Below are 24,207 nucleotides of genomic sequence, written 5' to 3'. Positions count from 1 at the left end.
TGGAAAGTGCCTTTCCCTAGCTCCAGCTAAAAGTGTCATCTCAGGTTGGGGCTTGGTTTCGTGCTTCTTCGGTGTTGACTTCAGATGCCATCCTGTAATGCACTTTCGCAAGCCAGCCATAATGGCTGCTTTGAATATCGACAATATAATGAATATTCCAATCAACGCAGCCAATCCTGTCAGCATGAACCTGAGAATGGTTCCTCCCCAACCTCCAAACACTCTTTGCAACCGTGCTCTAATCTTCCATCCTGGATTGTAATCATGATATTTTGCAGCCTCCTTTCTTATGTATCCTGCTACATCACAGAAATATACCATTTAATGATGCCTGGGGTTCCACGAGATTATTCATTCGTATCCTTATGTCTATCCTTGTCCCAGTTATCCCTTCATGTAACACTGCCTCGTTTCAAGCGTACAGTGCCTATGTCCCCTTCATCCCATGTCACACGAGGTGCATAATTATATGTAAGGATCATATAAGTGTTTTTCCCATACACGCCTTTCTCATGATGTTTACCTTCTTCTGCCCTGCGTACCCTGTCACAACCAATTCTTTGTTTCCCCTACTGTCGACCTTCCAAACATTCTGCTCTCTATTACATTCCCATAATGCCCTCACTATCTGTTATTGTCCATATTATCACAATTATGCACATGCTAATCAAAAGCACTGCTACATCTGTCATGAACCTCCAGTAACATTCTCCCCACTTGCAGATTTTCTTTCTTTCTCTTTACGACTTCCTGTATCCTCTTTTGTAGTGAGATGCGTGAGTCCATGATTGGCTTACCTTCTCACTTGACAGCTCTGTGTTTACCAGTAATACCTGGTAGGGTCCGGTCCAACGTGCCTTCAGTGTGTTCCTCCGCTTGAACACCTTGATGTTCACCCAGTCGCCAGGCTGGATGTCGTGGTGTTCCTCCGCAGCTGGTTCTGGAAGCCCTTGTCTGACCTGCTGTCAAACACTTTGACAACCTTTGTTAAGGCTCATCCTGGGAATTCTTTCAAAGAAACTTGCTCTCCCTCATGCACAGATTTATCCCCTCTCGTGTTCAGTTGTCTTACCCTTCCTCCCGCCCTTGGTTTACTGAAGCTTGTGGCGAGGCAGTTGTCCTGAAACAACTTGCCTTTGCCTCATGGAAAGCAAACCCAACTGAGGGCAATCTCAGTTCTTTCCACAAAGCTCGGAACAAGTGTGTATCTACCCTCAGGAGAGCCAGAAAACAACATCTTTCTCATCTCAAGTCTGAACTCTCAAACCTCTCTCCCTCCTCAAAATCCTGGTGGCGTTTAATCAAATCTGTTTCTGGTGTATGTTCCCCCTCCATCCCTCCCTTACCTCAAATGGCCGCACTGCTGATTCCACACGTGATAAAGCTGAATGTCTAAACTCGGTGTTTGCAGCTAAATCTTGTGTCCTAAACCCATCACTATCTCTACCCACTTTACCCAGTCGCACCCAACTGTCCCTGGACTCTGTGTCCTTTTCTCCTAACAAGGTGGAGAGCTCGCTTTCAAACCTCGAGTCAGATTCTGCAACCGGTCCAGACGGCATCAGCCCACGTGTCCTCAAAGCCTGCTCTTCTGCTCTTGCTCACCCTCTCTCTGTTCTATTCACCCTCTCATTTGCCCAAGGTCATCTGCCATCTGCTTGGAAATCTGCTAACATCACTGCCCTGCATAAAAAAGGTGCAAAAACAGATCCCTGTAACTACAGACCAATCAGCCTTCTCCCAATCATCAGCAAGGTGATGGAATCCATCATCGCTTCAGACATGAAATCCTTCCTCTTCTCCAATGGCTTGATTTCCAATCATCAATTTGGTTTCAGACCAGGTCACTCTACCCTGGATATGCTGCTTCTGCTCTCCCATCAATGGATGGAGGTCCTCAATGCCAGACAGGAAATCCGAGCCGTATCCCTGGACATATCACGTGCTTTTGACACAGTCTGGCACCCTGCCCTACTCACCAAACTCTCTTCCCATGGTATTCAAGGCCATCTCCACTCATGGCTCGCAGACTTCCTCTCCTGTCGCAGTCAACGTGTGGCCCTAAATGGAGTTCTTTCATCCCCTCTTCCTGTGCAGGCTGGAGTTCCTCAAGGTAGCGTTCTGGGCCCTGTTCTTTTTCTGGTTTTCATCAATGATCTCTCAGACTCTCTGGAAAATCCTCTATTTCTCTTTGCCGACGACTCCACCCTCTGCCGTACCATCTGTCATCCCTCAGACCGGCAAGCAGCAGCTTCTTCGCTCACTGCAGATCTGGATAAAATCACAAACTGGTCCAACACGTGGAACATGTCTTTCAATCCAGACAAATCTCACACTCTCACTATGTCTCTTCGAAAGGACCGTTTACAAAACCCCCCATCCACTTTCTCAACAATCCTCTGGAAGAAGTCTTTTCTTTCAAGCTTCTAGGTCTCACTATCTGCCATGACCTTTCCTGGGAAAGTCACATTTCCAACCTCGCCTCAAAAGCCAGTCGCCGACTGGGAATCCTCCGTCGTGCAAAGTCCTTCCTCGGCCCTCTTGAGCTCCTGACCACTTACAAAGCTTTTGTCCGTAGCCTGATGGAGTACTGCTCTCCCCTCTGGGCTGGTGCTCCTGCCTCCCACCTTTCTCGGCTTCACGCTGTCGAAACCAGGGCATTTAAGATCATCGGCATCTCCCGCAATGAAGCTGAGTCTTTGGGCCTCTCACTCAATCACCGCAGGTTGGTCGGTGGTCTTTCTGTCTTCTACCGACTCCTCTCCAGCCTTGCCCCCCCTGCTCTCTCTGCGATTTGTCCCCACCACATTTCCACAGGGCGCTCAAGGTCCGCCAACAACCCCCTTCTGGTAAAACTACCAAAATCACGAATCACTGCTCATCTTCACTCTTTCATTCCACTTTTTTCCCGCCTTTGGAATAAACTTCCTCACTCTATTCTTTCCCATTCTTCCCTCCAGGCTTTCAAAACAGCTGTTCACCACCACCTCTTATCTTCCCCCATCCAAATCCTCGATACCACCACCTCTTATCTTCCCCCATCCAAATCCTCGATCTTTTCTACCCCCGATAATCCACCCAGGCCCACTTCCTTCAATTCTCCTGCTTTCCTTCCTGAAAGTCCCTGAAATGTCCATCTTCTCTTCGCCATGTTTCCCGTCCCATCCCCATCCCTCTCCCTTCCACAGTTCACCTAATGTCTGTTCCCCAATGTTTTGTCCCTTCCACTCCCGCCCCTCTTGTCTCATGCCTCCTTGCTGTGAGTTGTGTGTTAGCTCTCATACGAGCCTCGACCAAGGTATACAAAAAAAAAAAAATAATAAAAAGCAGCACAAAAGTTAATCTTCATGTACATAGGTCCATATATTTTATAGACATTTCACCAATATTATAATCTAGTGTTGGCTTAGCACTTGGAGTGGTGGCTTGGGATCAGATCCTAGAGTCCCGCTGACCACTGAACCAATCCCAGGAGTTTGACTCAGCCTGTCACTCCTCCAATGTTGGCAAAAAGGAACTTCATTACTGGCATTAGGGGCACCTCATCAGCGGTACAGCCATTTTTCGGTTTATGGCCGGTTTTGGTTTTCATCAGCCACAGCCTATGGACGGTTTTCAGTAAATGTTTACAGTACTTCCAAAATCTGTGGCACACAGTGAGTGTCCAGGCCAGGGAGGTGCGAGATAGGGTGCAGCATTACTGAGTTGAGGCTGGTGATGCTTCCTTGCTTGTTGAAGGCTTGCTGCTTTAATTTGGCACAAAAATACTATCAATGAAGGTCAGATGCTACCTCTCACGAGTACAGTACAGACTGTGTGTGACTGAGGACGAGAGAAGTGGTGTACTGTGCATTGTACCTCCACTCCCCTTGCACGTTGGCTTGGAATAAAATAAAAAAATTCGCATGAAAAAAAATTCGCATGGTTCACTCAAATTCTTCTTCCTCTTTCGGCTTGCTCCCGTTAGGGGTCGCCACAGCGGACCAACTGTCTCCATTTCGCTCTATCCTCCACATCTTCCATTGACACTCCAACCACCCGCATGTCCGCCCTCACCGCATCCATGAACCTCTTCTTTGGCCTTCCTCTTCTCCTCCTGCCTGGCGGCTCCATCTTCAACATCCTTCTCCCGATATACTCTGTTTCCCTCCTGTGCACATGTCCAAACCATCTCAATCTCGCCTCTCTCACTTTGTCTCCAAACCGTCCTACCAGCGCTGTCCCTCTAATACACTCATTTCTTATCCTATCCATCCTCGTCACTCCCAACGAGAATCGCAGCATCTTTAACTCTGCCACCTCCAGCTCTGCTTCCTGTCTTTTTGTTAGCGCCACCGCCTCCAAACCATACAACATAGCTGGTCTCACTACCGTCTTGTATACTTTCCCCTTCACTCTTGCAGCTACCCTTCTGTCACAAATCACTCCTGCAACTCTTCTCCACCCACTCCATCCTGCCTGCACTCTCTTTTTCACTTCTCTCCCACACTCTCCGTTACTTTGGACAGTTGATCCCAAGTATTTAAACCAATCCACCTTCCCCACCTCAACTCCTTGCAACTGCACCATACCACCACCCTCCCTCTCATTTACGCACATGTACTCCGTCTTACTCCTACTGACTAACATTCCCCTTCTCTCCAGTGCGTACCTCCACCTCTCAAGGCTCGATTCAGCCTGCTCCCTACTCTCCCTACAGATCATGATGTCATCCGCGAACATCATGGTCCATGGAGACTCCAGTCTGATCTCGTCCGTCAACCTGTCCATCACCATTGCAAACAGGAAAGGGCTCAGAGTCGATCCTTGGTGCAATCCCACTTTAACCTTAAACCGGTCCGTCATTCCTACCGCACACCTCACCGCTGTCACACTGTCCTCATACATATCCTGCACGATCCTCACATACTTCTCCAACACTCCCGACTTCCTCATACAATACCACAACTCCTCTCTTGGCACCCTATCATAAGCTTTCTCTAAGTCCACAAACACACAATGTAACTCTTTCTGGCCTTCCCTATACTTCTCCATCAACATTCTCAAAGCAAACATCACATCAGTGGTGCTCTTTCCTGGCATAAACCCATATTGCTGCTCACAGATAATCACCTCTCCTCTCAACCGAGCTTCCACTACTCTTTCCCACAACTTCATGGTGTGGCTTAACAACTTTATCCCTCTGTAATTTCCACAGCTCTGCACATCACCCTTATTCTTGAAAATCGGGACCAGTACACTTAATCTCCACTCCTCCGGCATCCTCTCACTTTCCAAGACTTTATTAAACAATCTGGTTAACAACCCCACTGCCATCTCTCCTAAGCACTTCCATGCCTCCACTGGTATACCATCTGGGCCAACCGCCTTTCCACTTTTCATCTTCTTCATAGCAGTCCTCACTTCATCCTTACTGATCCACCCCACTTCCAGATTCACTATCTCCACCTTTTCCAACCTTCTCTCTCTCTCATTTTCTTCATTCATCAGCTCCTCAAAGTACTCCATCCACCTTCTCAACACACTCTCCTCGCTCGTCAGCACATTCCCATTTGCGTCCTTTATCACCCTAACCTGCAGCACATCCTTCCCAGCTCGGTCCCTCTGTCTTGCCAATCGGTATAAATCCTTTTCCCCTTCTTTTGTATCCAACTTCTCATTCAGCTCGTCATATGCCTTTTCCTTGGCCTTAGCCACCTCTCTTTTTGCTTTTCGACGCCACTCCTTATACTCCTGCCGACTTTCTTCATCTCTCTGACTATCCCACTTCTTTTTCGCCAACCCCTTCTTCCTTATACTTTCCTGTACTTCCTCATTCCACCACCAAGTCTCCTTATCTTCCTTCCTCTGTCCAGATGTCACACCAAGTACCTTCCGAGCAATCTCCCTCACAACTTCTGCTGTCGTTGCCCAATCATCCCACCCATCTTTACCACCATCCAACGCTTGTCTCACCTCCTCCCTAAATTTCACGCAACAGTCTTCCTCCTTCAGCTTCCACAATCTGGTCCTTGGTTCAGCCCTCACTCTCTTCCTCAACCTCACCTCTAAAGTCATCCTACAGACCACCAATCGATGCTGTCGAGCTACACTCTCCCCTGCCACAACCTTACAGTCACTAATCTCTTTCAGGTTGCATCTCCTACTTAAGATGTAATCCACCTGTGTGAACTTTCCTCCACTCTTGTATGTCACCCTGTGTTCCTCCTTCTTCTTGAAATATGTGTTCACCACTGCCATTTCCATTCTTTTTGCAAACTCTACCACCATTTGCCCTTCCACATTTCTCTTGTTGAGACCGTACCTCCCCATCACCTCCTCATCCTCTTTATTCCCTTCCCCAACATGTCCATTGAAATCTGCTCCAATCACCACTCTTTCATCCTTGGATACACTCTCCACCACTTCATCTAACTCACTCCAGAAATCTTCTTTATATTCCATCTCACACCCCATATGTGGGGCATATGCACTGATGACATTCATCATCACCCCTTCAATCTCCAACTTCACACTCATCACTCGGTCAGACACCCTCCTCACCTCCAATACCCTCTTGACATGATCTTCCTTCAGGATTATCCCGACACCATTTCTCCTCCCATCCACACCATGGTAGAACAGTTTGAAACCACCTCCAATGCTCCTCGCCTTACTCCCCATCCACTTGGTCTCTTGTACACACAGTATGTCCACCTTTCTTCTCTCCATCATATCAGCCAACTCTCGCCCTTTGCCAGTCATCGTCCCAACATTCAGAGTTCCAACTCTCACCTCCACACTTCTACCCTTCCCCCTCTCCCACTGCCTCCGGACTCGCCTTCCCCATCTCCTTCTCCTCCTTCGCCCAGCAGTAGCACAATTTCCACTGGTACCCTGCTGACCACCGGTACCGGTGGCGGTCGTTGGTAACCCGGGCCTCGACCGATCCGGTATGGAAATTCGTTTTGTTGTCCGCATAATGATTTGGCATAGGTTTTTACGCCGGATGCCCTTCCTGACGCAACCCTGGTCGCCTCTTACGACACACAGGGATATGGTACACCTATTCTAACCGGGGCATACACCGGGCCCAGTACAACTGGTGCTCATTTCGCCGACCTCGGAAGGATGGCAGGCTGAGTCAACCCCTGGTGTTTTCTACTTGGTTTATATATATTTATATATATATATATATATATATATATATATATATTATATACACATTATATATATATATATATATATATATATATATATATATATATATATATATATATATATATATATATATATATATATATATATATATATATATATATATATACATATATTAATTCAGTGTCCCAACGGGGCTTGAACTCAGGACCTCTTGGGTCCCAAGCCACTGCCCTTACCACTGCGCCAACACCAGGCATTTCACTCAAATTATGAGTTCACTCAAATTCACTCTCAATTATGGTTGGTTCACTCAAATTATGAGTCGTAAATAAAAAATTGCTCAGTTATTTGTGCAAGGCATGGAGTCGAAAAAAATGTAAATTGAATAAGTGCAAATCAATGACTGCTTGTGTAATCACAGCACCTTTTCCCAACTGCAATGTGATGTTATTCTTCATTTTTTTTCAATATCCTTCACAATTGACCACTATCTCCTCACTTCCACCCCTCCCTCCATCCTTCGCTTCGTGTTTTACAAACCGTAGCCACCGACTTTTCTCTCCTTCCTGCTCAACCAAACCCTCCGGCCTACCCTGTACTCGTATGGCCCTCTCCATCCTCTTGTTTGTCTCCCTCTCCTGGACGACTCTGGTACAAGCTTGCTCATGAGTTCCCACAGCCTTATGGTAAGACCAATTCCCCATCCTCACCCGCATTTCACTTTCACACTGCTTCGAAGTACGTTTTATGAATATGAAGAATGCTACTATGATTAGGGTGCATCAAACGCCCCCTTTTTTTGTGAAAGTTTGAAAAACATAACGGCGATAGGACAGATGTGTTCGAATACATGAATAAACATTTCTCATTTTTTTTCAGACTTTTCGGTCATCATCTTGGGGTCCACATCGGGGTCAAAGTTCAGGCACGCAGCTCCTGCGCATTTCTCAGAATAAGCATTATTTTTCACTGTATAGTGATCAAAACTTGTATCTGGTGGTGAAATAATTCTGACATATGACAGACGTGTACTGCTCCTTTGGTGATGTTCCAGTGATATGGAGCCAATCAAATTTTCCGGGAAATTTGCTGGAGAAGTGGGAAACTGGTGATTTTCCCAGAAAAAAAAACCAACAAAATAGTAACAAATGCCTCGGTTCTGTCAAATTCACGGCTTTATTACCCAGAATTATGTGTATTCATATCAAGGTACTCATATAATATCATTAATGATCAAGTTTCAAGCGTTTCCCGAGATTCGAATTCTCTTTCCTGTCATTCTCAGTCACTTGTTGCACATTCTGAAAGTGTTCTTCAGACATAGCTGCACCGAGACAGTCCGTTCCGAGTTTTATTAGACGTTCAGCTGCATCATCAGTTACATTGAGTGCTTTGGTTTTAGATTTTGAATCCACATAGGCTGGAAGTGTTGCCCACTCACTCACTTCATACGTTAAGAATGAATCATCCAGTTCAAGTTCTCGGAACACAAACCAAGAATCAACCGAGACATAGTCAGATAGGCTAGATGTCAAGTGAATGTCCTTGGGGAAGTGAGGCTTTCCGAAGTCTGTTCCAAAGCGTCCAATAGTCCAAGTTCCTTTGTCCAAACTTTTACTGTCCAAATCGTCCAAACTTTTACATTCATGATCTGCTATGTGTCAAATTCTCTGGGAAAACACAATTTCCGGAAAAAAAATACCATTTTCCGGGAAACTGTGCCAACAAATTACAAGCCAACCTTGTTGCAAACATCACCAAAGGAGTAGTGCATTGATATGTCAGAATTATTTCACCACCAGACCACCACCACCACACCAAGTTTCACCACCACAAGTTTTGATCACTATACAGTGAAAAATAACACTTATTCTGAAAAATGCGCAGGAGCTGCGTGCCTGAACTTTGACCCCGATGTGGACCCCCAAGATGATGACCGAAAATTCTGAAAAAAAATGAGAAATGTTTTTTCATGTATTCGAACCCATCTGTCTTATCGCCGTTATGTTTTTCATATTTTCGCAAAAAAGGGGGCGTTTGATGCACCCTAACTATGATTGCAAATGTGTGCGAATCATTTTCATATTTTTACATAAAATCCTGTTTTGCCAAGCTTCTTCAATATTATTATTATTATTATTATTATTATTATTATTATTATTATTATTGTAAGTAACAATATACATTGCCAAGTTACTCCAGGTCTTTGGCAGTGGTGGGTGTTAACAAGCTTCAGTTGTTTTGCATCCATAATTGATCTTTGACATAGCATGTTGTGCCAGATGTCATGTTTTATTGGCATTGATGGTTCTGTTGGAGTCGATCATGATGTTCCACAAAAGTGTTGCTTCCTCATTCTCCACCATTGGTCATGATTGAGGTTTGTTCCATCTACCTGATCCATCAATATTTAATCCTGACAGATGTGCACATTGCTTGCAACTCCATTGTGTCGATTCCTGGACTCTGTTTCCACAACAGCCGTACAAGCTGCCATGAAGTGGTCAAAATGTTTTACTTGTTCGTAGAAAGCCCTGCGGGCACTGTTTCTGCACTTTTTTTTTTCGGATGTTATTTGCTGCTTCATGTCTGATCTTGTGCTGACACAATTGAGGCTTGACCAGACACTGTGCCGTAATGATAAGAGCATCGTCTGGGATGGCAGCGGGTCAAACCCTGGCCGAGTCACACCAAAGACTTTCAACATGGCACATGTTGCTTCCTTGCTTGACACTCGGTATTTGAAAAGGATAGAGTACGGACAAACAACCATGTGTTGGCCACCATTGCACATGTTTTGATGGGAACTCGTATTATTATCTTGCCTTTCAGACGAGAACTTTTTAACCATTGGAACTTGGTTGAACTATGGACTGTAATATAAAGATGAACTGATTAAATTTTGCGTTCAAAAGGTCAAAGGCCCTTTATTGGAAATCTGTGTTACTGCAATACCTCATGAACCATTCAAGAGATTTCAACCATACTTGACATTTGTGTGGATTGTTTTACAAAGATTAACCAATTCAATTTTCGGTTGAACAGGTCAAACGCCAAAATTCATGTGCCCTTTGAAAACCATTTTGCAGACCATATCTAGAGTTGTAGAAGCATATAATTTTGTCTGTCTTCTACTTGTCTGTGTTCCGTCTGTCTCTCTCTGTGGACATCTCACGTGAACGTAGGCATATCCATTGATGCATTGGTGCCAAATTCTACTTTCTAGTTTTACATTCTTTTCTACCCATTCAGTTGTTTTTATTGTCTTATTTATATTACTAGTAAAGGTACCTGGCATTGCTATGCAATGCAGTTTCCCTCCTCCCACCCCTTCAACTCTCTCCTTCCACCCCTTCCCCTCCGTCATCCCACCCCACCCCTTCCTCTGCCCCCTCCAAACTCCCACTTCACCCCTTCCCCTCCCTCTTCCCACCTCCTCCCACCTCTTCCTCCCCCACCGTCATTCTGCTCCCTCCTCCCACCTCTACCCTTCCCCTCCCTCCCTCCCTCTTACCTCCAACCTCCTTCCCCTCCCTCCTCCTACATAGGAATTTTCACAGGGTGTACTGTATATTAAAGTGTATGATTGTGTACATAGCTTCTAAAAAAGAATAAATAAAAAAATAAAAACTCCAGAATTTCCCCGGCAGCCTCCCGACTAATTAATTACATATGCAGGCATTAAACTCGACCAAGGCAATTTTCATCATCTCTAATGTTTATTTACTTCACATAATATGTGAATTACAAGTCCATCAGTTTGTTTATAAGCCTTGAATAAGTGAGAGAGGGGGTAGGGGGTTAACCTCCCATTCCATAGGCAAGCCGATTCATCAGCATTTGCCATCCTTCAGATGGATGTAAAACTGGACATCCTGTCTGCTGAAATTAGCACAGGATTGAACGAAATGGGTTACGTTCAAACAGCACGTTCAGACAGGTTCGAACAGCACGTACCATTTTTTAAAAGTTTGTAGCATTGGCTTCCCTTGAGGGATGAGACTCGTACTGTGACTGTCACCCTGTGGTGTACTGTACTGTACATTACACTATCATGGAATTGCTACTATCCAAGGCGGTACTAAAGGCACTTTATTAAATATAGTTATTAAATAAAGGCAAGGCACATTTTAGTTGTAATTAAAATAGCCATATTCTATAAATAAAGCCTTCCCTTCCCCTCTTAACCAGAGCCGATTTCAAATTTTAAACTGCGGAATTAAGCTTCGCAGCAGTTCTGACTGCTTAAAAAGTGTTCATTTGCTATTAAAAAAAGGTCTCTGGCCATCTTCGTGCGGTGTTTAGTATGACCGGACATATCTTAAGCACCATTTCAGCCACGCGATTACTTTAAAACTACAGATGATACAAACACAGTACTCACCTCAATCTTCTCAGGAAACACTCGTCTCTCCAACTGATGCAGGAAACGGTCCAAACACAACTCGCATTCCCTGTTAGTAGGCCCAACAATACAATGCTTGGCGAGTCGATAATTTATTTGAATCATCAGATTTCACTCCAGATTTTGACACTTATTTAGTCCACGAGATCTGATTCTCAAATCTGAAATAATATTTCGATTATATACTTTAATTAGTCCATGAGAGTAGATTGTGTTTCCAAGGCAAGGCATGTTTGAATAGGCTGAATCAAAATGGCAGTGAAGACCCCTGTGAGACGAAGTTGAGCTGACAAGCTGACAAAGCCGTTAGTTATCTTCAAAAGAGGAGGTGTTTTAATTAACCCAAACACCCAATTTTAATTCGCCTCCCTTGGCGTTCCTTTTGTATGCATGCAAAGTTTTGGGCTGCTAGGTTTCATGGTTTTGGAGTTATGGAGGAGACGCATACAAACACACTGACATTTAATATTTATAGTTATACAATAATGCATCTTCGAATCAACATTACAAAGAAAAGTGCTGTTTGGGACGAGCTCATCAACAGAGCATCCAATAAATAAATAAATATAATTTTCTGTCTGTCTGTAACACCAATCACACCAAAACTACCTGGCCAATTGCCACCAAACTTGCCACATGGACCAAGTTCAACCTCATGGTGAACATGGGCTACTTGGTTTCATCTGTAGTAATGGGGTTCGGGAGGGATGGTCGATGAAAATCCTCTATGTAAATGTGTCTCGTGTAACGCCACCTGGTGGTGGTGGCAGAGGGTATCAAGTCAGCCTGGAGATAACTTGCATTTTTGCACTGTACATGTCCCCAGAGATTGGGAAGCCCCAAAGCCAACCTCCACTAATAAGGGGAGGCACGGGAAAGGGGGGGGTGGGAGTCCAGAGGTCAGGAAAAGGGTGGAATGGGAGTCTGGAGGTGGTGGGGGGGGAGGTGGGAGGAGGGAGGGGAAGCGGTGGGGTTGGAAAAAGCAGGGGGAGGCGTGGTATGAGGGGGAGGGGAAGGTATGGGAGGAGGGACCCGGTGTTGCCTGGCAATGCTGGGGACCCCTGCTAGTAGGTAATAAATATGTCTATTGTATCAGCTGAAAGTTTCATTGTCAATGGTATCTTTTATTTATCTTATTTTTTAAATTTACATTGTTGCCACAATAGAATCAGTTATTATAAAGATGCAGTTAATTAATTATTCTGTCTATATTATTTTGTAACATGACCCCTATCTATCGCATATATTCCACTGAAGGAAAAAAAGCTTGATACCAGAATTTGACTTTACACCTCCCTTAGCATGTTCAGGGAAAGTTACCCAGATATAATATGCAATTTCATTTTTAGACCATGGCTGTGGTTTAGGTTGAGCTAACTCCTAAACTGGAGGTCCTACCAGAAATGGCTCTCCAATATCGCGGGTTTCTACCAATCGCGGGGAACCTATTGTTCCAATTCTGTTATCGTGGGATTTCATTTTGACCAATCGGGATTTTTGAGCTGAGATGAGCCATCGTTTGCATCCTGTGCATGAACGATTATCTCCCATTACGAACATTGTGGTGTTTCTCACGCACCGTTTTTAATGAGGCCAAATGTAAAACGATGGGCAAAGTTAGTTGTACCAAAAGGCAGAGAGATTATGACGGGCAAAAATATTGAGTTGTTAGATCGTTTCGCTCGAGGAGAAAATGTGGAATCTATGCAGTCTGCCATTATGGGGTAAATAGTTGGAGGTAGAACCTTCCCCATTGTACTCTTCCTTATTCCTAAACCTTTATTATCCTTCAAACCTAATTCCCAAATGTTAATTTTCCAACTCCGTATTCGAACCCTATTGCCGAACACTTAATTTTCGATTCCCGGATTCAAATCCCCGTTCTCAAACACATTCTCATATTCAGCTCATGAAACAAATCGAGGCTTAGGGATTTACAATGGAACAGGTTTCTCGTACCTTGTCCCCAAGCAGGGAAAGAAGATTGTGGTTCAAGGTAAGGTGATTTGTGGGATCGTGTTACCCTTCTCCACTGCGGTTTGTGGAAATGCTGCAGGCGCCTTTCTTGTTAAACGAATACTGTTTTTCCATTCGTTAAATCCCCTTCCCCACCCAAGCTAAATCTTGTGTATTCCATTTACAACAGAGAATAGTGCAAGTATGTAACATGTTCACCCTCACCTCGCTGTGTTGTAATAATTTAATAAGGTAAAACTCTTGTGTTTTTGTTTAATTTGCACTGTATTAATTGTATTTACGTGTTCATTTCAATGTTAACATGATATATATGAGGTCCATCTAAAAAGTAATGGGACTGAGCCTGCTGTGTGCTCCACTTATACAACTTGAATGAACGGGTTGCGTCACAGTCTTTCGCAACATTCTAGCAATATATATCATTGGTGATGGTTCACTGCGCCATTGTGTGATTTTTTTTTTTTACAGGTCGTGCATTACACGTTGTCTAGTCTGAGTCATCGTGCTATGAGTCGTGAGCAGAGAACCAATCTGAAGTTTCTTGCCAAGCTTGGCAAAACACCTTCCGAATCCTTCACAATGCTGCAGCAAGTCTACGGGAAAGAAACGATGTCACGTACACGTGCTTTTGAATGGCACAAGAGGTTCAAAGAGGGATGGGAGGAGGTTGAAGACTATCCACGGTCTGAAAGACCTTCAACGAGCAGAACGGCGGACAACATCGAGCGTGTGAAGCAGATGGTGTGCACAGATCATCGACTCACGGTGCGGATGATTGAAGAGGAACTTTCCATCAACAAGGACAATGGCTGGAGCATCATCACTGAAAATCTCGAAATGCGCAAGGTGTGCGCAAAGATTGTCCCCAAGCTGTTGTTTGAGGACCAGAAACAGCAAAGAGTCATTGTCTGTCAATACATTATGGAGCGCCTCAAGGACGATCCAGACCTGCTCGGGAGATTTATTACTGGCGATGAATCGTGGATATTCGACTACGATCTCGAGACCAAACGGCAGAGTCGTCAGTAGTAAAGTCCGGCATCACCAAGACAAAAGAAAACAAGGATGTCAAAGTCGAAGGTCAAGGTGATGCTCATTGCATTTTTTGATATCTAGGGCATCGTCCACTTCGAGTTTCTACCACAGGGTCAAACAATGAATCAATACGTGTACAAGGAGATCCTCCGGCGCCTCAGGCGATCAGTCCGGGACAAAAGATGTGTAGGAGAACAACGCCCGGGTGCTCCACCATGATAATGCCCCTGCTCACAGTGTCCTGAGCATCTGACAGTTTTTGGTGGAGAGGAACGTGCCAACTCTCAAGGGGTTGATCAAGGGGATCCGATTTCCTGATGTGGAGGCCATCAAAAGGGCTGTGGCGACGGAACTCCGGAGGATTCCAGAAGAAGCCTTCCGGGGGTGTATCGAAGCATGGAAGAAGAGGATGGACAACTGTGTGAGACTGGAGGGAAACTATTTTGAAGGGGACAAGCTGTGATTTCAATTTATTTTTTTTGGAATATAATTTCTGTCAAGTCAGTCTCGTTACTTTTTACACGGACCTCATATATATGTATATATAGTCTATGTATGTATATACATATATACATACATATATATATATATATATATATATATATATGTATATACATATACATATACACATATATATATATACATATATATATATATATATATATATATATATATATATATATATATATATATATATACATATATGTATATATATATACATATATGTATATATATATATTTATATGTATATATATATATATATATATATATATGTATATATATATATATATATATATATATACATGTACACATACGTGTTTATTTCAATAGTTAAATGTGTTTATTTTAATGGATACCATTGATCTTCCTCAATCTTCTCGAAGTCCAGGATCCAAACACCCCTCTTCTCATTGGTTCTTGGTTTCCACGATCGCGGTTTCAACTATCGTGGAATTTTCCAGGAACCTAACCCCCGTGATATTGGAGGGTTTCCTATGTATTTAAATTTGGCATACATCTACCTTATTTTCCCCAGCTTTTGATATGTCGTATTGAAGCATCTGAAGATGTCGCAAGAGGTATTTTTTTTATTAAACAGAATTTCCTCCCTCACCATTTGTTTTACAGCATACCTGCAATTCTACCTCATCTCTCCGATTGTTGGAGAATCTGCCCTGAGGTTAGTGGTTTTTTTTGTTTTTGTATTTGGGAGGTTTATCGTTTAATACCACCATTGCTGGAGAGAGGTTTCTTTCCTCAGGAGAGAAGGTTTCTCCAGCCACTCCCGTAACCATAAAACTTCTTCTCACCTTCAGAAAATAATGCATGTATAATTAATATCTCGTGTGCCCGGGGAGGTTTTAGGCGCTGAAAAAAATTAGTCTTGTGCCTTAAGGGTCGGGAGAGGACTCCTATTCTCTCGATGTCAATATTTTTTGTCTCGATGCTGCTCCCGTTGGGAGTGGGTATTACAGATAATAAAATACCCAAATTATTGGGGGATTAACCCGTCAGTAATTCTCGGGGAATTATCCCGTCCGTAACGATTGGTTCTTTGACAGTTCCCATAATGACTTCAAATTTGCAGATTACATTATTTTTTTTCTCCCACAAAATAAGAAATTAATATGACTCTTTCTTCAAACTTTTGTGAGAGTCACCTGTCTTTTCTCTTCTTTTTTTGTTCTAAGAGTAGCTGAAACGCAAATCACGAACAGACAAATGCATGGAACACACATAGGACTTCACTGATGGAACACACATAGGACATTCAAGACTGAATAGGACTTCACTGAAGACGGAGATTGATCTTGGGGCAAGTGTCGTAAATTTCCAGAACACTCTAGGTCAGCGTGATTACAAAGGACAAATCTTTTTCTCCTGGCATTAAAAATAGGAGCAACTCTGTGAGAGCATATTTAACATCCATCCATCCATTGGGACCATACTCTGTGCAGAACGTTGTTGCTGCCTAAGCAGACTCGTTGGCTATTGGACACAATCCTGGACGAGACGCCACTCCGACACAGGATACCAGCAAGCTGGCACTCATTTTGCCGAGCTCAGAAGGATGACAGGCTGAGTCGACCTCACCTGGTATTAATTCAACATCCGAGGGGGAGTTGAACTCGGGACCCTTGGATCCCAAGCCCACCACTCTAACCATTAAGCCACCATCAGGCATATATTTAACAGTGGCAGTGAAACAACATCGATTGATGGGGGAATTCCTCCACGGCACTCGGGGAAACCAAATAGACATTTTGATGATTTTAGATTGCTCCGGGTTAACAATTCAAAAAGCATTAATGCTCTCTCTTCTCGTTTGTTTTCTTCACTTTTTTCTTTCACATCACTTTTGTTTTCTTCCTTAACTGCAAAACCTTTTTCGGTCACAACTTAAAAGTAAATAAAGCTTATTTTTCTCCAAGTAGACAAACTGAGCATGCTTGTCGTGGTCTACAATTTTCCCAAAGATATAATTCGACTTTTTCTGCATCCTGCATAAAATTCACCATCATTACCCCGCACAGGTGAAGCAAAAAGCAGGGTTAAGCAGTTGGTTCATGTCTGTCTGTCTCTTAATCGGACTCATCAGTTTATGATTGAGGAAGAACTCATTTAAATTGAATGTTTTATCTTGAACATTAATCGGAACATGAATATGTGGAAAAGTTTCTCGTTTTTTTTTCCGTATATTTAGCTCTGAATTATTCTCGATCACACATGCGCAAAGAGGAGTGAGATAATATTTTTACTCTGTCTACTTGCCTGGCCGTTAAACAAAATGGAAAATCATTCCAAGCAGGAAACTTGCTGATTTTTAAGGACGTCATAAAGGTTGTGCAGAATTAGTGTAACATGTTAGAGAGGGTGATGTTTTCAACACTGTGTAAAACGGCAGTAAAACCCAGAATTACTTTATTTATATACCGTTAAACCTCTTTAAACATTTATTTAAATTTAATTATATACCTCCTAAACACTGGAGAACACAAATCACAATCATTATACTTCCAAAAACCAACAGTTTTTGCAGTACTTGGACAAGTTCTGCAGGGTGGTGTGGTGCACATAGTAGGAGCTGTCAAGTGCAGCCCTTGGGAAGTGGGCATGGAATGTGAGAGGATGCATTATCGGGATGAAGAAGAGGCTGCTGATATGGCTGTGTACCATGCTGATTTAAGCTGCGTTTGATGGTGATAAATAAAGCCTTCATCTCATAAACTGCAACTCGGCGTCGTCGTCTTGCAGTGCATAAGGGTGGCGTATAAATATTTTAAAGGTTGTAGACAAAAGGTTTAAAGGGAGTAACTTGGGTAATCACCTCCACCACCAAAGGAATACGGAGGCTGTTTTCAGCTTTGTTACTTGGCGAAATCTTCGATTTTGTCAAGTGTGTTGGTCTGTTCCGTTTGTTGGTTTGTTACTTGGCGAAATCTTTGATTTTGTCAAGTATGTTGGTCTGTTCCGTTTGTTGGTTTGTTACTTGGCGAAATCTTTGATTTTGTCAAGTATGTTGGTCTGTTCCATTTGTTTGTTGGTTTGTTTGTTTGTGCGGTCGTCTACAGCCCAAACGGCTGGACCAGTCGTTCTTAAATTTTTACACCTGATAGGCAATCCACCTGAGACGGTCCGCGTCCAAACCCCGTCTTAATCGGACTAAACGTCACGACGTGACATCACACAACGTGAAAACACATTTTTGGACATAACTCAGTGACCGGAAGTCATAGCGACTTCCTGTTGACGCCAAAACAAACTTCGATGGAATATCTAAATGTTTTAAAATGCATGTTAGTACAAATTATGCACAGTTTTCGCAAGCGTATGACGTCAAAGTTTTTAGCTATTGGCATGATTTTAAAAAATTCTATTCGTCCTACAGGTCACAATTCTTAACCGATTTGGATGAAATTTTAACAGCTGATAGAAATCACAGTGCAAAAAGACGTGACTTTTGGTGATGTTCAAGATCAGGATCTGGATTCTGCATCACTTTATATTATCGCCCATTATAAACCAATGGGGAATTTTGTGAATTACACATGGCTATTTCTCAAAGAGTTTTGCACTTATTAAATTGAAAATTATGCTGTCTATTTATGCATGTAATAATAACATGTGTACAAAGTTTGATCGAAATTGACCCAAGGTCAAGGTCAGGGTCACCCAAAACATGAAAAACACACATAAAATACATTTTTTTTGTTTTACAACATATTTCAAACCTGATAACGGGATCGTAAAGCTGGTTGAAAAGCAATGTTCCTCGGTATTTTCAAATATTTTCTACGATGAGAATGAAGGCAACAAGCACCGATGACAAGTTGTTGAATGTCACATGGTGGCTTTAAATGAGTTGTGAAAATTTTCAATCTGCTGCCGTTACCATGACAACGCTCACCTGATAATTGTTATTTGTGACGTCGCGTCATTTTATTAATGTACGAACAAATAAACACCACACATTCCATGACATTACAGCTTGGACCACCACACGGAAAGGTCAACTAATTCGCCAAGTGTCATGCTAAGCACGATTTTTCATTTGTCTGTTTGTCTGTCTCTGAGCAGGATATCTCATAAAATTATTGATGGATTCGAATGAAACTTGGTGGACAGGTTGGTGGAAGTGTGACGAGGATGAATTTATTAGACAATGGTGAAGATACAGATCCAATAATTTTTTAAGTGGTTGTTTACCATTGAGAAATGGGGCCAAAAACTATATCATGATACATTTCCCCAAACGTTTTGGACAGATTATGACAAAACTTGGTGGATGAGTTGGGTCGGTGACAAGAACAAACCGATTAGATTTTGGTTGAAGTACTTTCTATGAGTAGGCTACGAAATGTAAACTGTTCAGCCTGGCAGAGGTATGCGCTCTCCTGAGTGCCATTCTCGTTACTGCATGCATCACTTGCACCACTTGGGCGCACTATCACCACCAGACTGTATTTTTTGCCTCTGTTCCAATAAAGTTCCACTTCGTGGCATTGGTGCCCATTGGTAGTCTTTTTATTCCCATTTAATAAAGTTATTGGAAAGATATGAAAAAGCACATGTTGGTTGATCGAGGAGATGCACATGCCATTTTTTCCTGTTAAACTGGGTTTCAGAACACCGAGAAAATAACAGCCTTATAAAACACTTTCCATTCCATTGCATCGCAGCGCCCTTTTTCATTTTTGTGATGTAAATCGTCATGTGAGTAAATTATGGAGGTGTCAATGTAATGGTGTTGGCACTTGATGAAAGTAAATGCTCCCAACTTTGGTCTTCGGCTGAAGAGTAAAAGATGCTTGTAAAGCAATTTATGGATGGCTTACAGATGTCAACAATCATTGCCCATGAATGAAGCGACTTTGCTCTGAATGGAGGAAGGAGAAGAAAATAAGAACATGGTTATCATTTTATCGTGGAGTGCAGTGACTCAGATAACTGGCTTACAGAGTGTAGCTTATTTGGAACAAAGGCAAATGTATACACAAACTGCTGGTGATAACTGTGATTGGCTAAGATCGAAGATTGTGTTCGAAGAGTCGAAGAAAAAATGTGAACAGATACTCGATACAGTCCAGTGGTGATACACTGTGATTGTCTGAGTGGGGAGTTCTATAATTAAGCGGCTTCAATTGGATACCTGTTTTTCTTTTTGATGCATTTATCTCAGCAAATTTGACTTCATGAGAGTGGCATGTGAACATGCCATCCGCTGTATTGAGAATTTGTCTTCACAAGTGTCTCCTACACTAGCATTTCTAAATTGGTTCGAAGCTCATCTGGAATTTACATTCCAGATAAGGTATTGTCATCGCGCACTGTCTACCCGTCCGTCTCCTTTTTCGACTTCTCCGGCCAAACCGCTGGGCCGATCCGGCTTAAATTTGGCAGCAATATTCCTCTCGTGACTACTAACAGGAATTGCAAAGCTCGTTCCAGTCACCTGACTTTAAGTATGTCAAAACGGCCTGTGAATAAATTTATTCAAAAATCTTCTCTCGACCCACCAGTCAGAATGCTACCAAATTTGGTTTACAACATTAGGCCAGGGATATTAAATTGTGGAGTCCATACCGATCACATGACCAGAAGTGTCAAAATGGTGGTCCTGCAAATTCCTCCAAAAATCTTCTTCTCTCGACACACCAGTCAGAATGCTACTAAATCTGGGTTGCAACATTAGGCTAGGGTAAGGATGTTAATTATATTGTGGAAGTCATGCTGATCGTTTGACCAGAAATGTCAAAATGACCGACTGTCAACTTTTTTTTTTTTGTATACATTGTCGTGGCTCATATGAGAACAGCGTGAACGCACAGCAAGGGGGGCATGAGACAAGAGGGATGGGAGAGGGAAGGACAAACCAGTGGTGGACAGAGGTATTAGGAGATCTGTGGAAGGGAGAGGGATGGGGCGGGGAACACGGGGTATACAAGATGGACATTACAGGGACTTTCAGGAAGGAAAGCAGGGATTTTGAAAGAGGTGGGTTTGGGGTGGATTAACGGGGGTATAAAGATCGAGGTTTTGGATGGGGGCAGATAAGAGGTGGTGGTAAACAACTGTTTTGAAGGCCTGGAGGGAAGAATGGGATTTAACAGAGTGAGGGAGTTTATTCCAAAGGCGGGGAAAAAAGAGGAATGAAAGAGTGAAGGTGAGCAGTGATTCTTGATTTTGGTAGTTTTACCAGAAGGGGGTTGCTGGCGGACCTTGAGCGCCTTGCGGAAATATGAGGGGCACATTATCGCAGAAAGAGCGGGGGGGGGTGGTGAGACCGGAGAGCACCCGGAAGAAGACAGAAAGACCACCGACCTGTCTGTGGTGAGAGAGTGAGAGGCCCAAAGACTCACCCTCATCGTGGGAGATACCAATGATCCTAAATGCCTTGGTTTCCACAGCATGAAGCCGAGAAAGGTGAGAGTTGTGAGCACCAACCCAGAGTCGGGAGAGCAGTACTCCATCAGGCTGCGGATGAAAGCTTTGTATGTGGTCAGGAGCTCAGGTGGGCTGATGAAGGACTTTGCACGACGGAGGATTCCCAGTCGGCGACTGGCTTAGGAGGCCAGGTTGGAAATGTGGCTTTTCCAGGAAAGATCATGGCAGATAGTGAGGCCCAGAAGCTTTGAATGAAAGGACTTCTTCCAGAGCATTGTTGCGAAAGAAGATGGGGTTTTCTAAACAGTCCTTTCAGAAAGACGTAGTGAGAAACTTTTGGGAAAATCGCATTAATTCCTTTAATAATCTTCTCCAGACGCACCATTCAGAATGCCACAAAATGTGGATTCCAACATTGGGCCAGGGCCCAGATAAGCTGCAGGTCCAGTGGTCCTACTTTTTTTTCAATGGTCTTAGGCTCGTGGAGGATGTGCAACACAAATCACATGCACACATATGCAGACAAATATATGAGACAACACTGGACTTAACTTTCGACAAATACACCTGCTTACCTTGGAGGAAGTGATGTAACTTCCCGGTGCTTTCTGGGTATCGACACCATATTTGTGATGTCTCTTTTCTCTCTTTGCAGTCAGTTGGCAAATTTTTTGGTTCCTTTTCTCAATATTATCTTTCACAATATGTTTATCCTCCCCCCTTTTTTATTAAGAAGCTAAGATGCTTCCAGAAGATTGGGTCTGTTACATTAAAAAAAATTATGTCCCATTTTATGTCAACTCTCATTACATTTAGTATAGTAGCAATGTGGTCACACTTATTAGCACAATGGTAATCAGGCTGGAGACTTGAGATGTGGGTGTACAGGCAGATGTTCAGAATGTCCTGGACACAGAACCAGGCAAATGAAGAAGTATTGAGGACAGTTGTGCAGAAGAGAAGCTTGTTAGGTACCATCAACAATTGCAACATGGATTATCTTGGTCATATCCTTTGTCGTGGCTGTTTTCAGAAAGGCAAAGCTGAAGGCAACAGAGGTAGAGGTAGACCAAGAATTACTACTTGGATGGTCCACATAAAGCATTATACTGGACCAAGCTATGAATGTTAAAGGTTAGAAACCAGACAAATGCCTTGGAATTCCATGACAGGAAACCTGGATGGAGATTACACCTGACTTGACCATTACTCAGTTCGCTCCCCTTCTTTGTTGTTCTCTTCTGTTTACATTTTCACTCATTTGTGGTGTTAATTTAACAAAAAAGATTTAACTTCATAAAACTCTCCTTGTTTATTTTCAACATTACAAAAATGATGATATTGGGCCTGCAACAGCTTTTAATACTGGGTTCTTCCTGCATGGTGACATGAATCTTGTGTTGTGGTCACTGTTGCAGCGCCGCATTGATGGACGTGCTAGTAGCTGTGGCGGATTATAACATGGCAACGGTGGTGTATGAGGGAGAGGCGGCACGGCTGGAAGTTGTGCTGGAAGCGAAAGAGCATGGCCTTATCATTTCGCTGCATGGCCTTTCTCATCGTCTGGGGGTCAGCAAACATGCAATTGAAGATTAATTTATGTGGGGGTTTTGTTGTTGGAGTAAGAGGAAGGTGCAGAATATAGGACTGTATTGAGAGAAATGGAGTTGGGAACAGATGAGAGTAATGAAATGTAGGTTAGAGAGGTGGCTTTAAAAAAAAAAAAAAAAAAAAAGCTTTTGCAGGTAGGGGAGGGTGTAAGGAAGCAAGTATTATGTGGCAAAAGAGTAGAAGACGTACGATTGTGCAATGACAGTGCACAGGCTGATTGGACACAAACTGCTTTGAATTGTCAAAGTAGAACTAGAATAATCCAAACTCATGAGCATAGAATGGTTAAAGTTATCTGGCATAAAATATCAAAAAGTTCTGAAGGCTTTACTGCTCACCGGAGCAAAAAAAAAAAAAAAATCCCCTTAAAATTTTTTCTCTCTCTTTTGGAGAAGAATTAGAATATGTGGTGGTTGCCAGCAGTGCAGGCGGCACAGTGGGACCCATGTGATGTACAGACCAGGAAGAGCTAACGGTCATGAATTGGCATTCTCTCGAGACCAGATTTATCTTGTGGATTTCCACTCCTGTATGTCGAAGACAGACATCACAACCGAGACAATAAGATGGGATATCTATGAATTGGTTGGTTTGTAATGGACAGTGATCATTAAACCAGTGTTTACAACAGAAATTTTGATGTCCAAAAATGTAACAAGTATCTTGGATCCCTCCCCAAGCCACCAATTTCTGGGTTTCCAGTTTTTCCTTCCATTTCTGTGATTGAGAGTTTGTGGCTGCATCCATCTTGTTCACCTCTGCGTCCCCCCCCCCTTCCCCTTATTCTTCCACACATCCCTTATCTATCAAATTTTCCCCTCTCTAATTACGCTCTTCTTTTCATTATGTTGCCTCCTAATCCATTCTGTGTTTTCTCCCTTCTCTCTGAGCATTGACACTATACAAAAAAAAAAAATCTCCCACGTGTAGTTGAGAGCGAGTTGAAAAAAACTTTAAAAGGTGATGAATCGTTCACGTTCAGGTCTGCTGCAGGTGGTTAAGCCAAATGCATCGTCTAATCGGCGCCCAAATAAATCTGGTGCCGGTCCATCAAATTGAGAAAAAAAATTGTTGTTCAACAACACTGACAAGAAGATTTGTATAATTTGGAACCATTTTTGTACCCATGACTACACCATTAATGTGTTTGTGGA

The 24,207-nt window shown here is 43.0% G+C and overlaps 1 protein-coding gene across 4 annotated transcripts in view; it reads left to right on the top strand.

Moving 5' to 3' along the window:
* The window catches only part of NRDC (nardilysin convertase), a 111,983-nt gene that overhangs the window by 52,311 nt on the left and 35,465 nt on the right, over positions 1-24,207 (top strand). For all 4 annotated transcript variants that reach the window (XM_085885815.1, XM_085885816.1, XM_085885814.1 and 1 more), the window contains exons 18-20: positions 7,686-7,826; positions 15,686-15,737; positions 22,861-23,011. In XM_085885815.1, coding sequence (XP_085741941.1) covers positions 7,686-7,826; positions 15,686-15,737; positions 22,861-23,011 — 344 coding nt within the window. The remainder of the gene's footprint in view (positions 1-7,685; positions 7,827-15,685; positions 15,738-22,860; positions 23,012-24,207) is intronic.

The sequence above is a fragment of the Eptatretus burgeri genome, chromosome 6, assembly GCF_056783735.1.
Source record: "Eptatretus burgeri isolate ZD-2024b chromosome 6, Ebu_testis_v1, whole genome shotgun sequence".
In the NCBI taxonomy this organism is placed as follows: domain Eukaryota; kingdom Metazoa; phylum Chordata; class Myxini; order Myxiniformes; family Myxinidae; genus Eptatretus; species Eptatretus burgeri.
The sequence above is the reverse complement of the archived record's forward strand: the minus strand, read 5'-3'. Positions and strand labels throughout refer to the sequence as shown.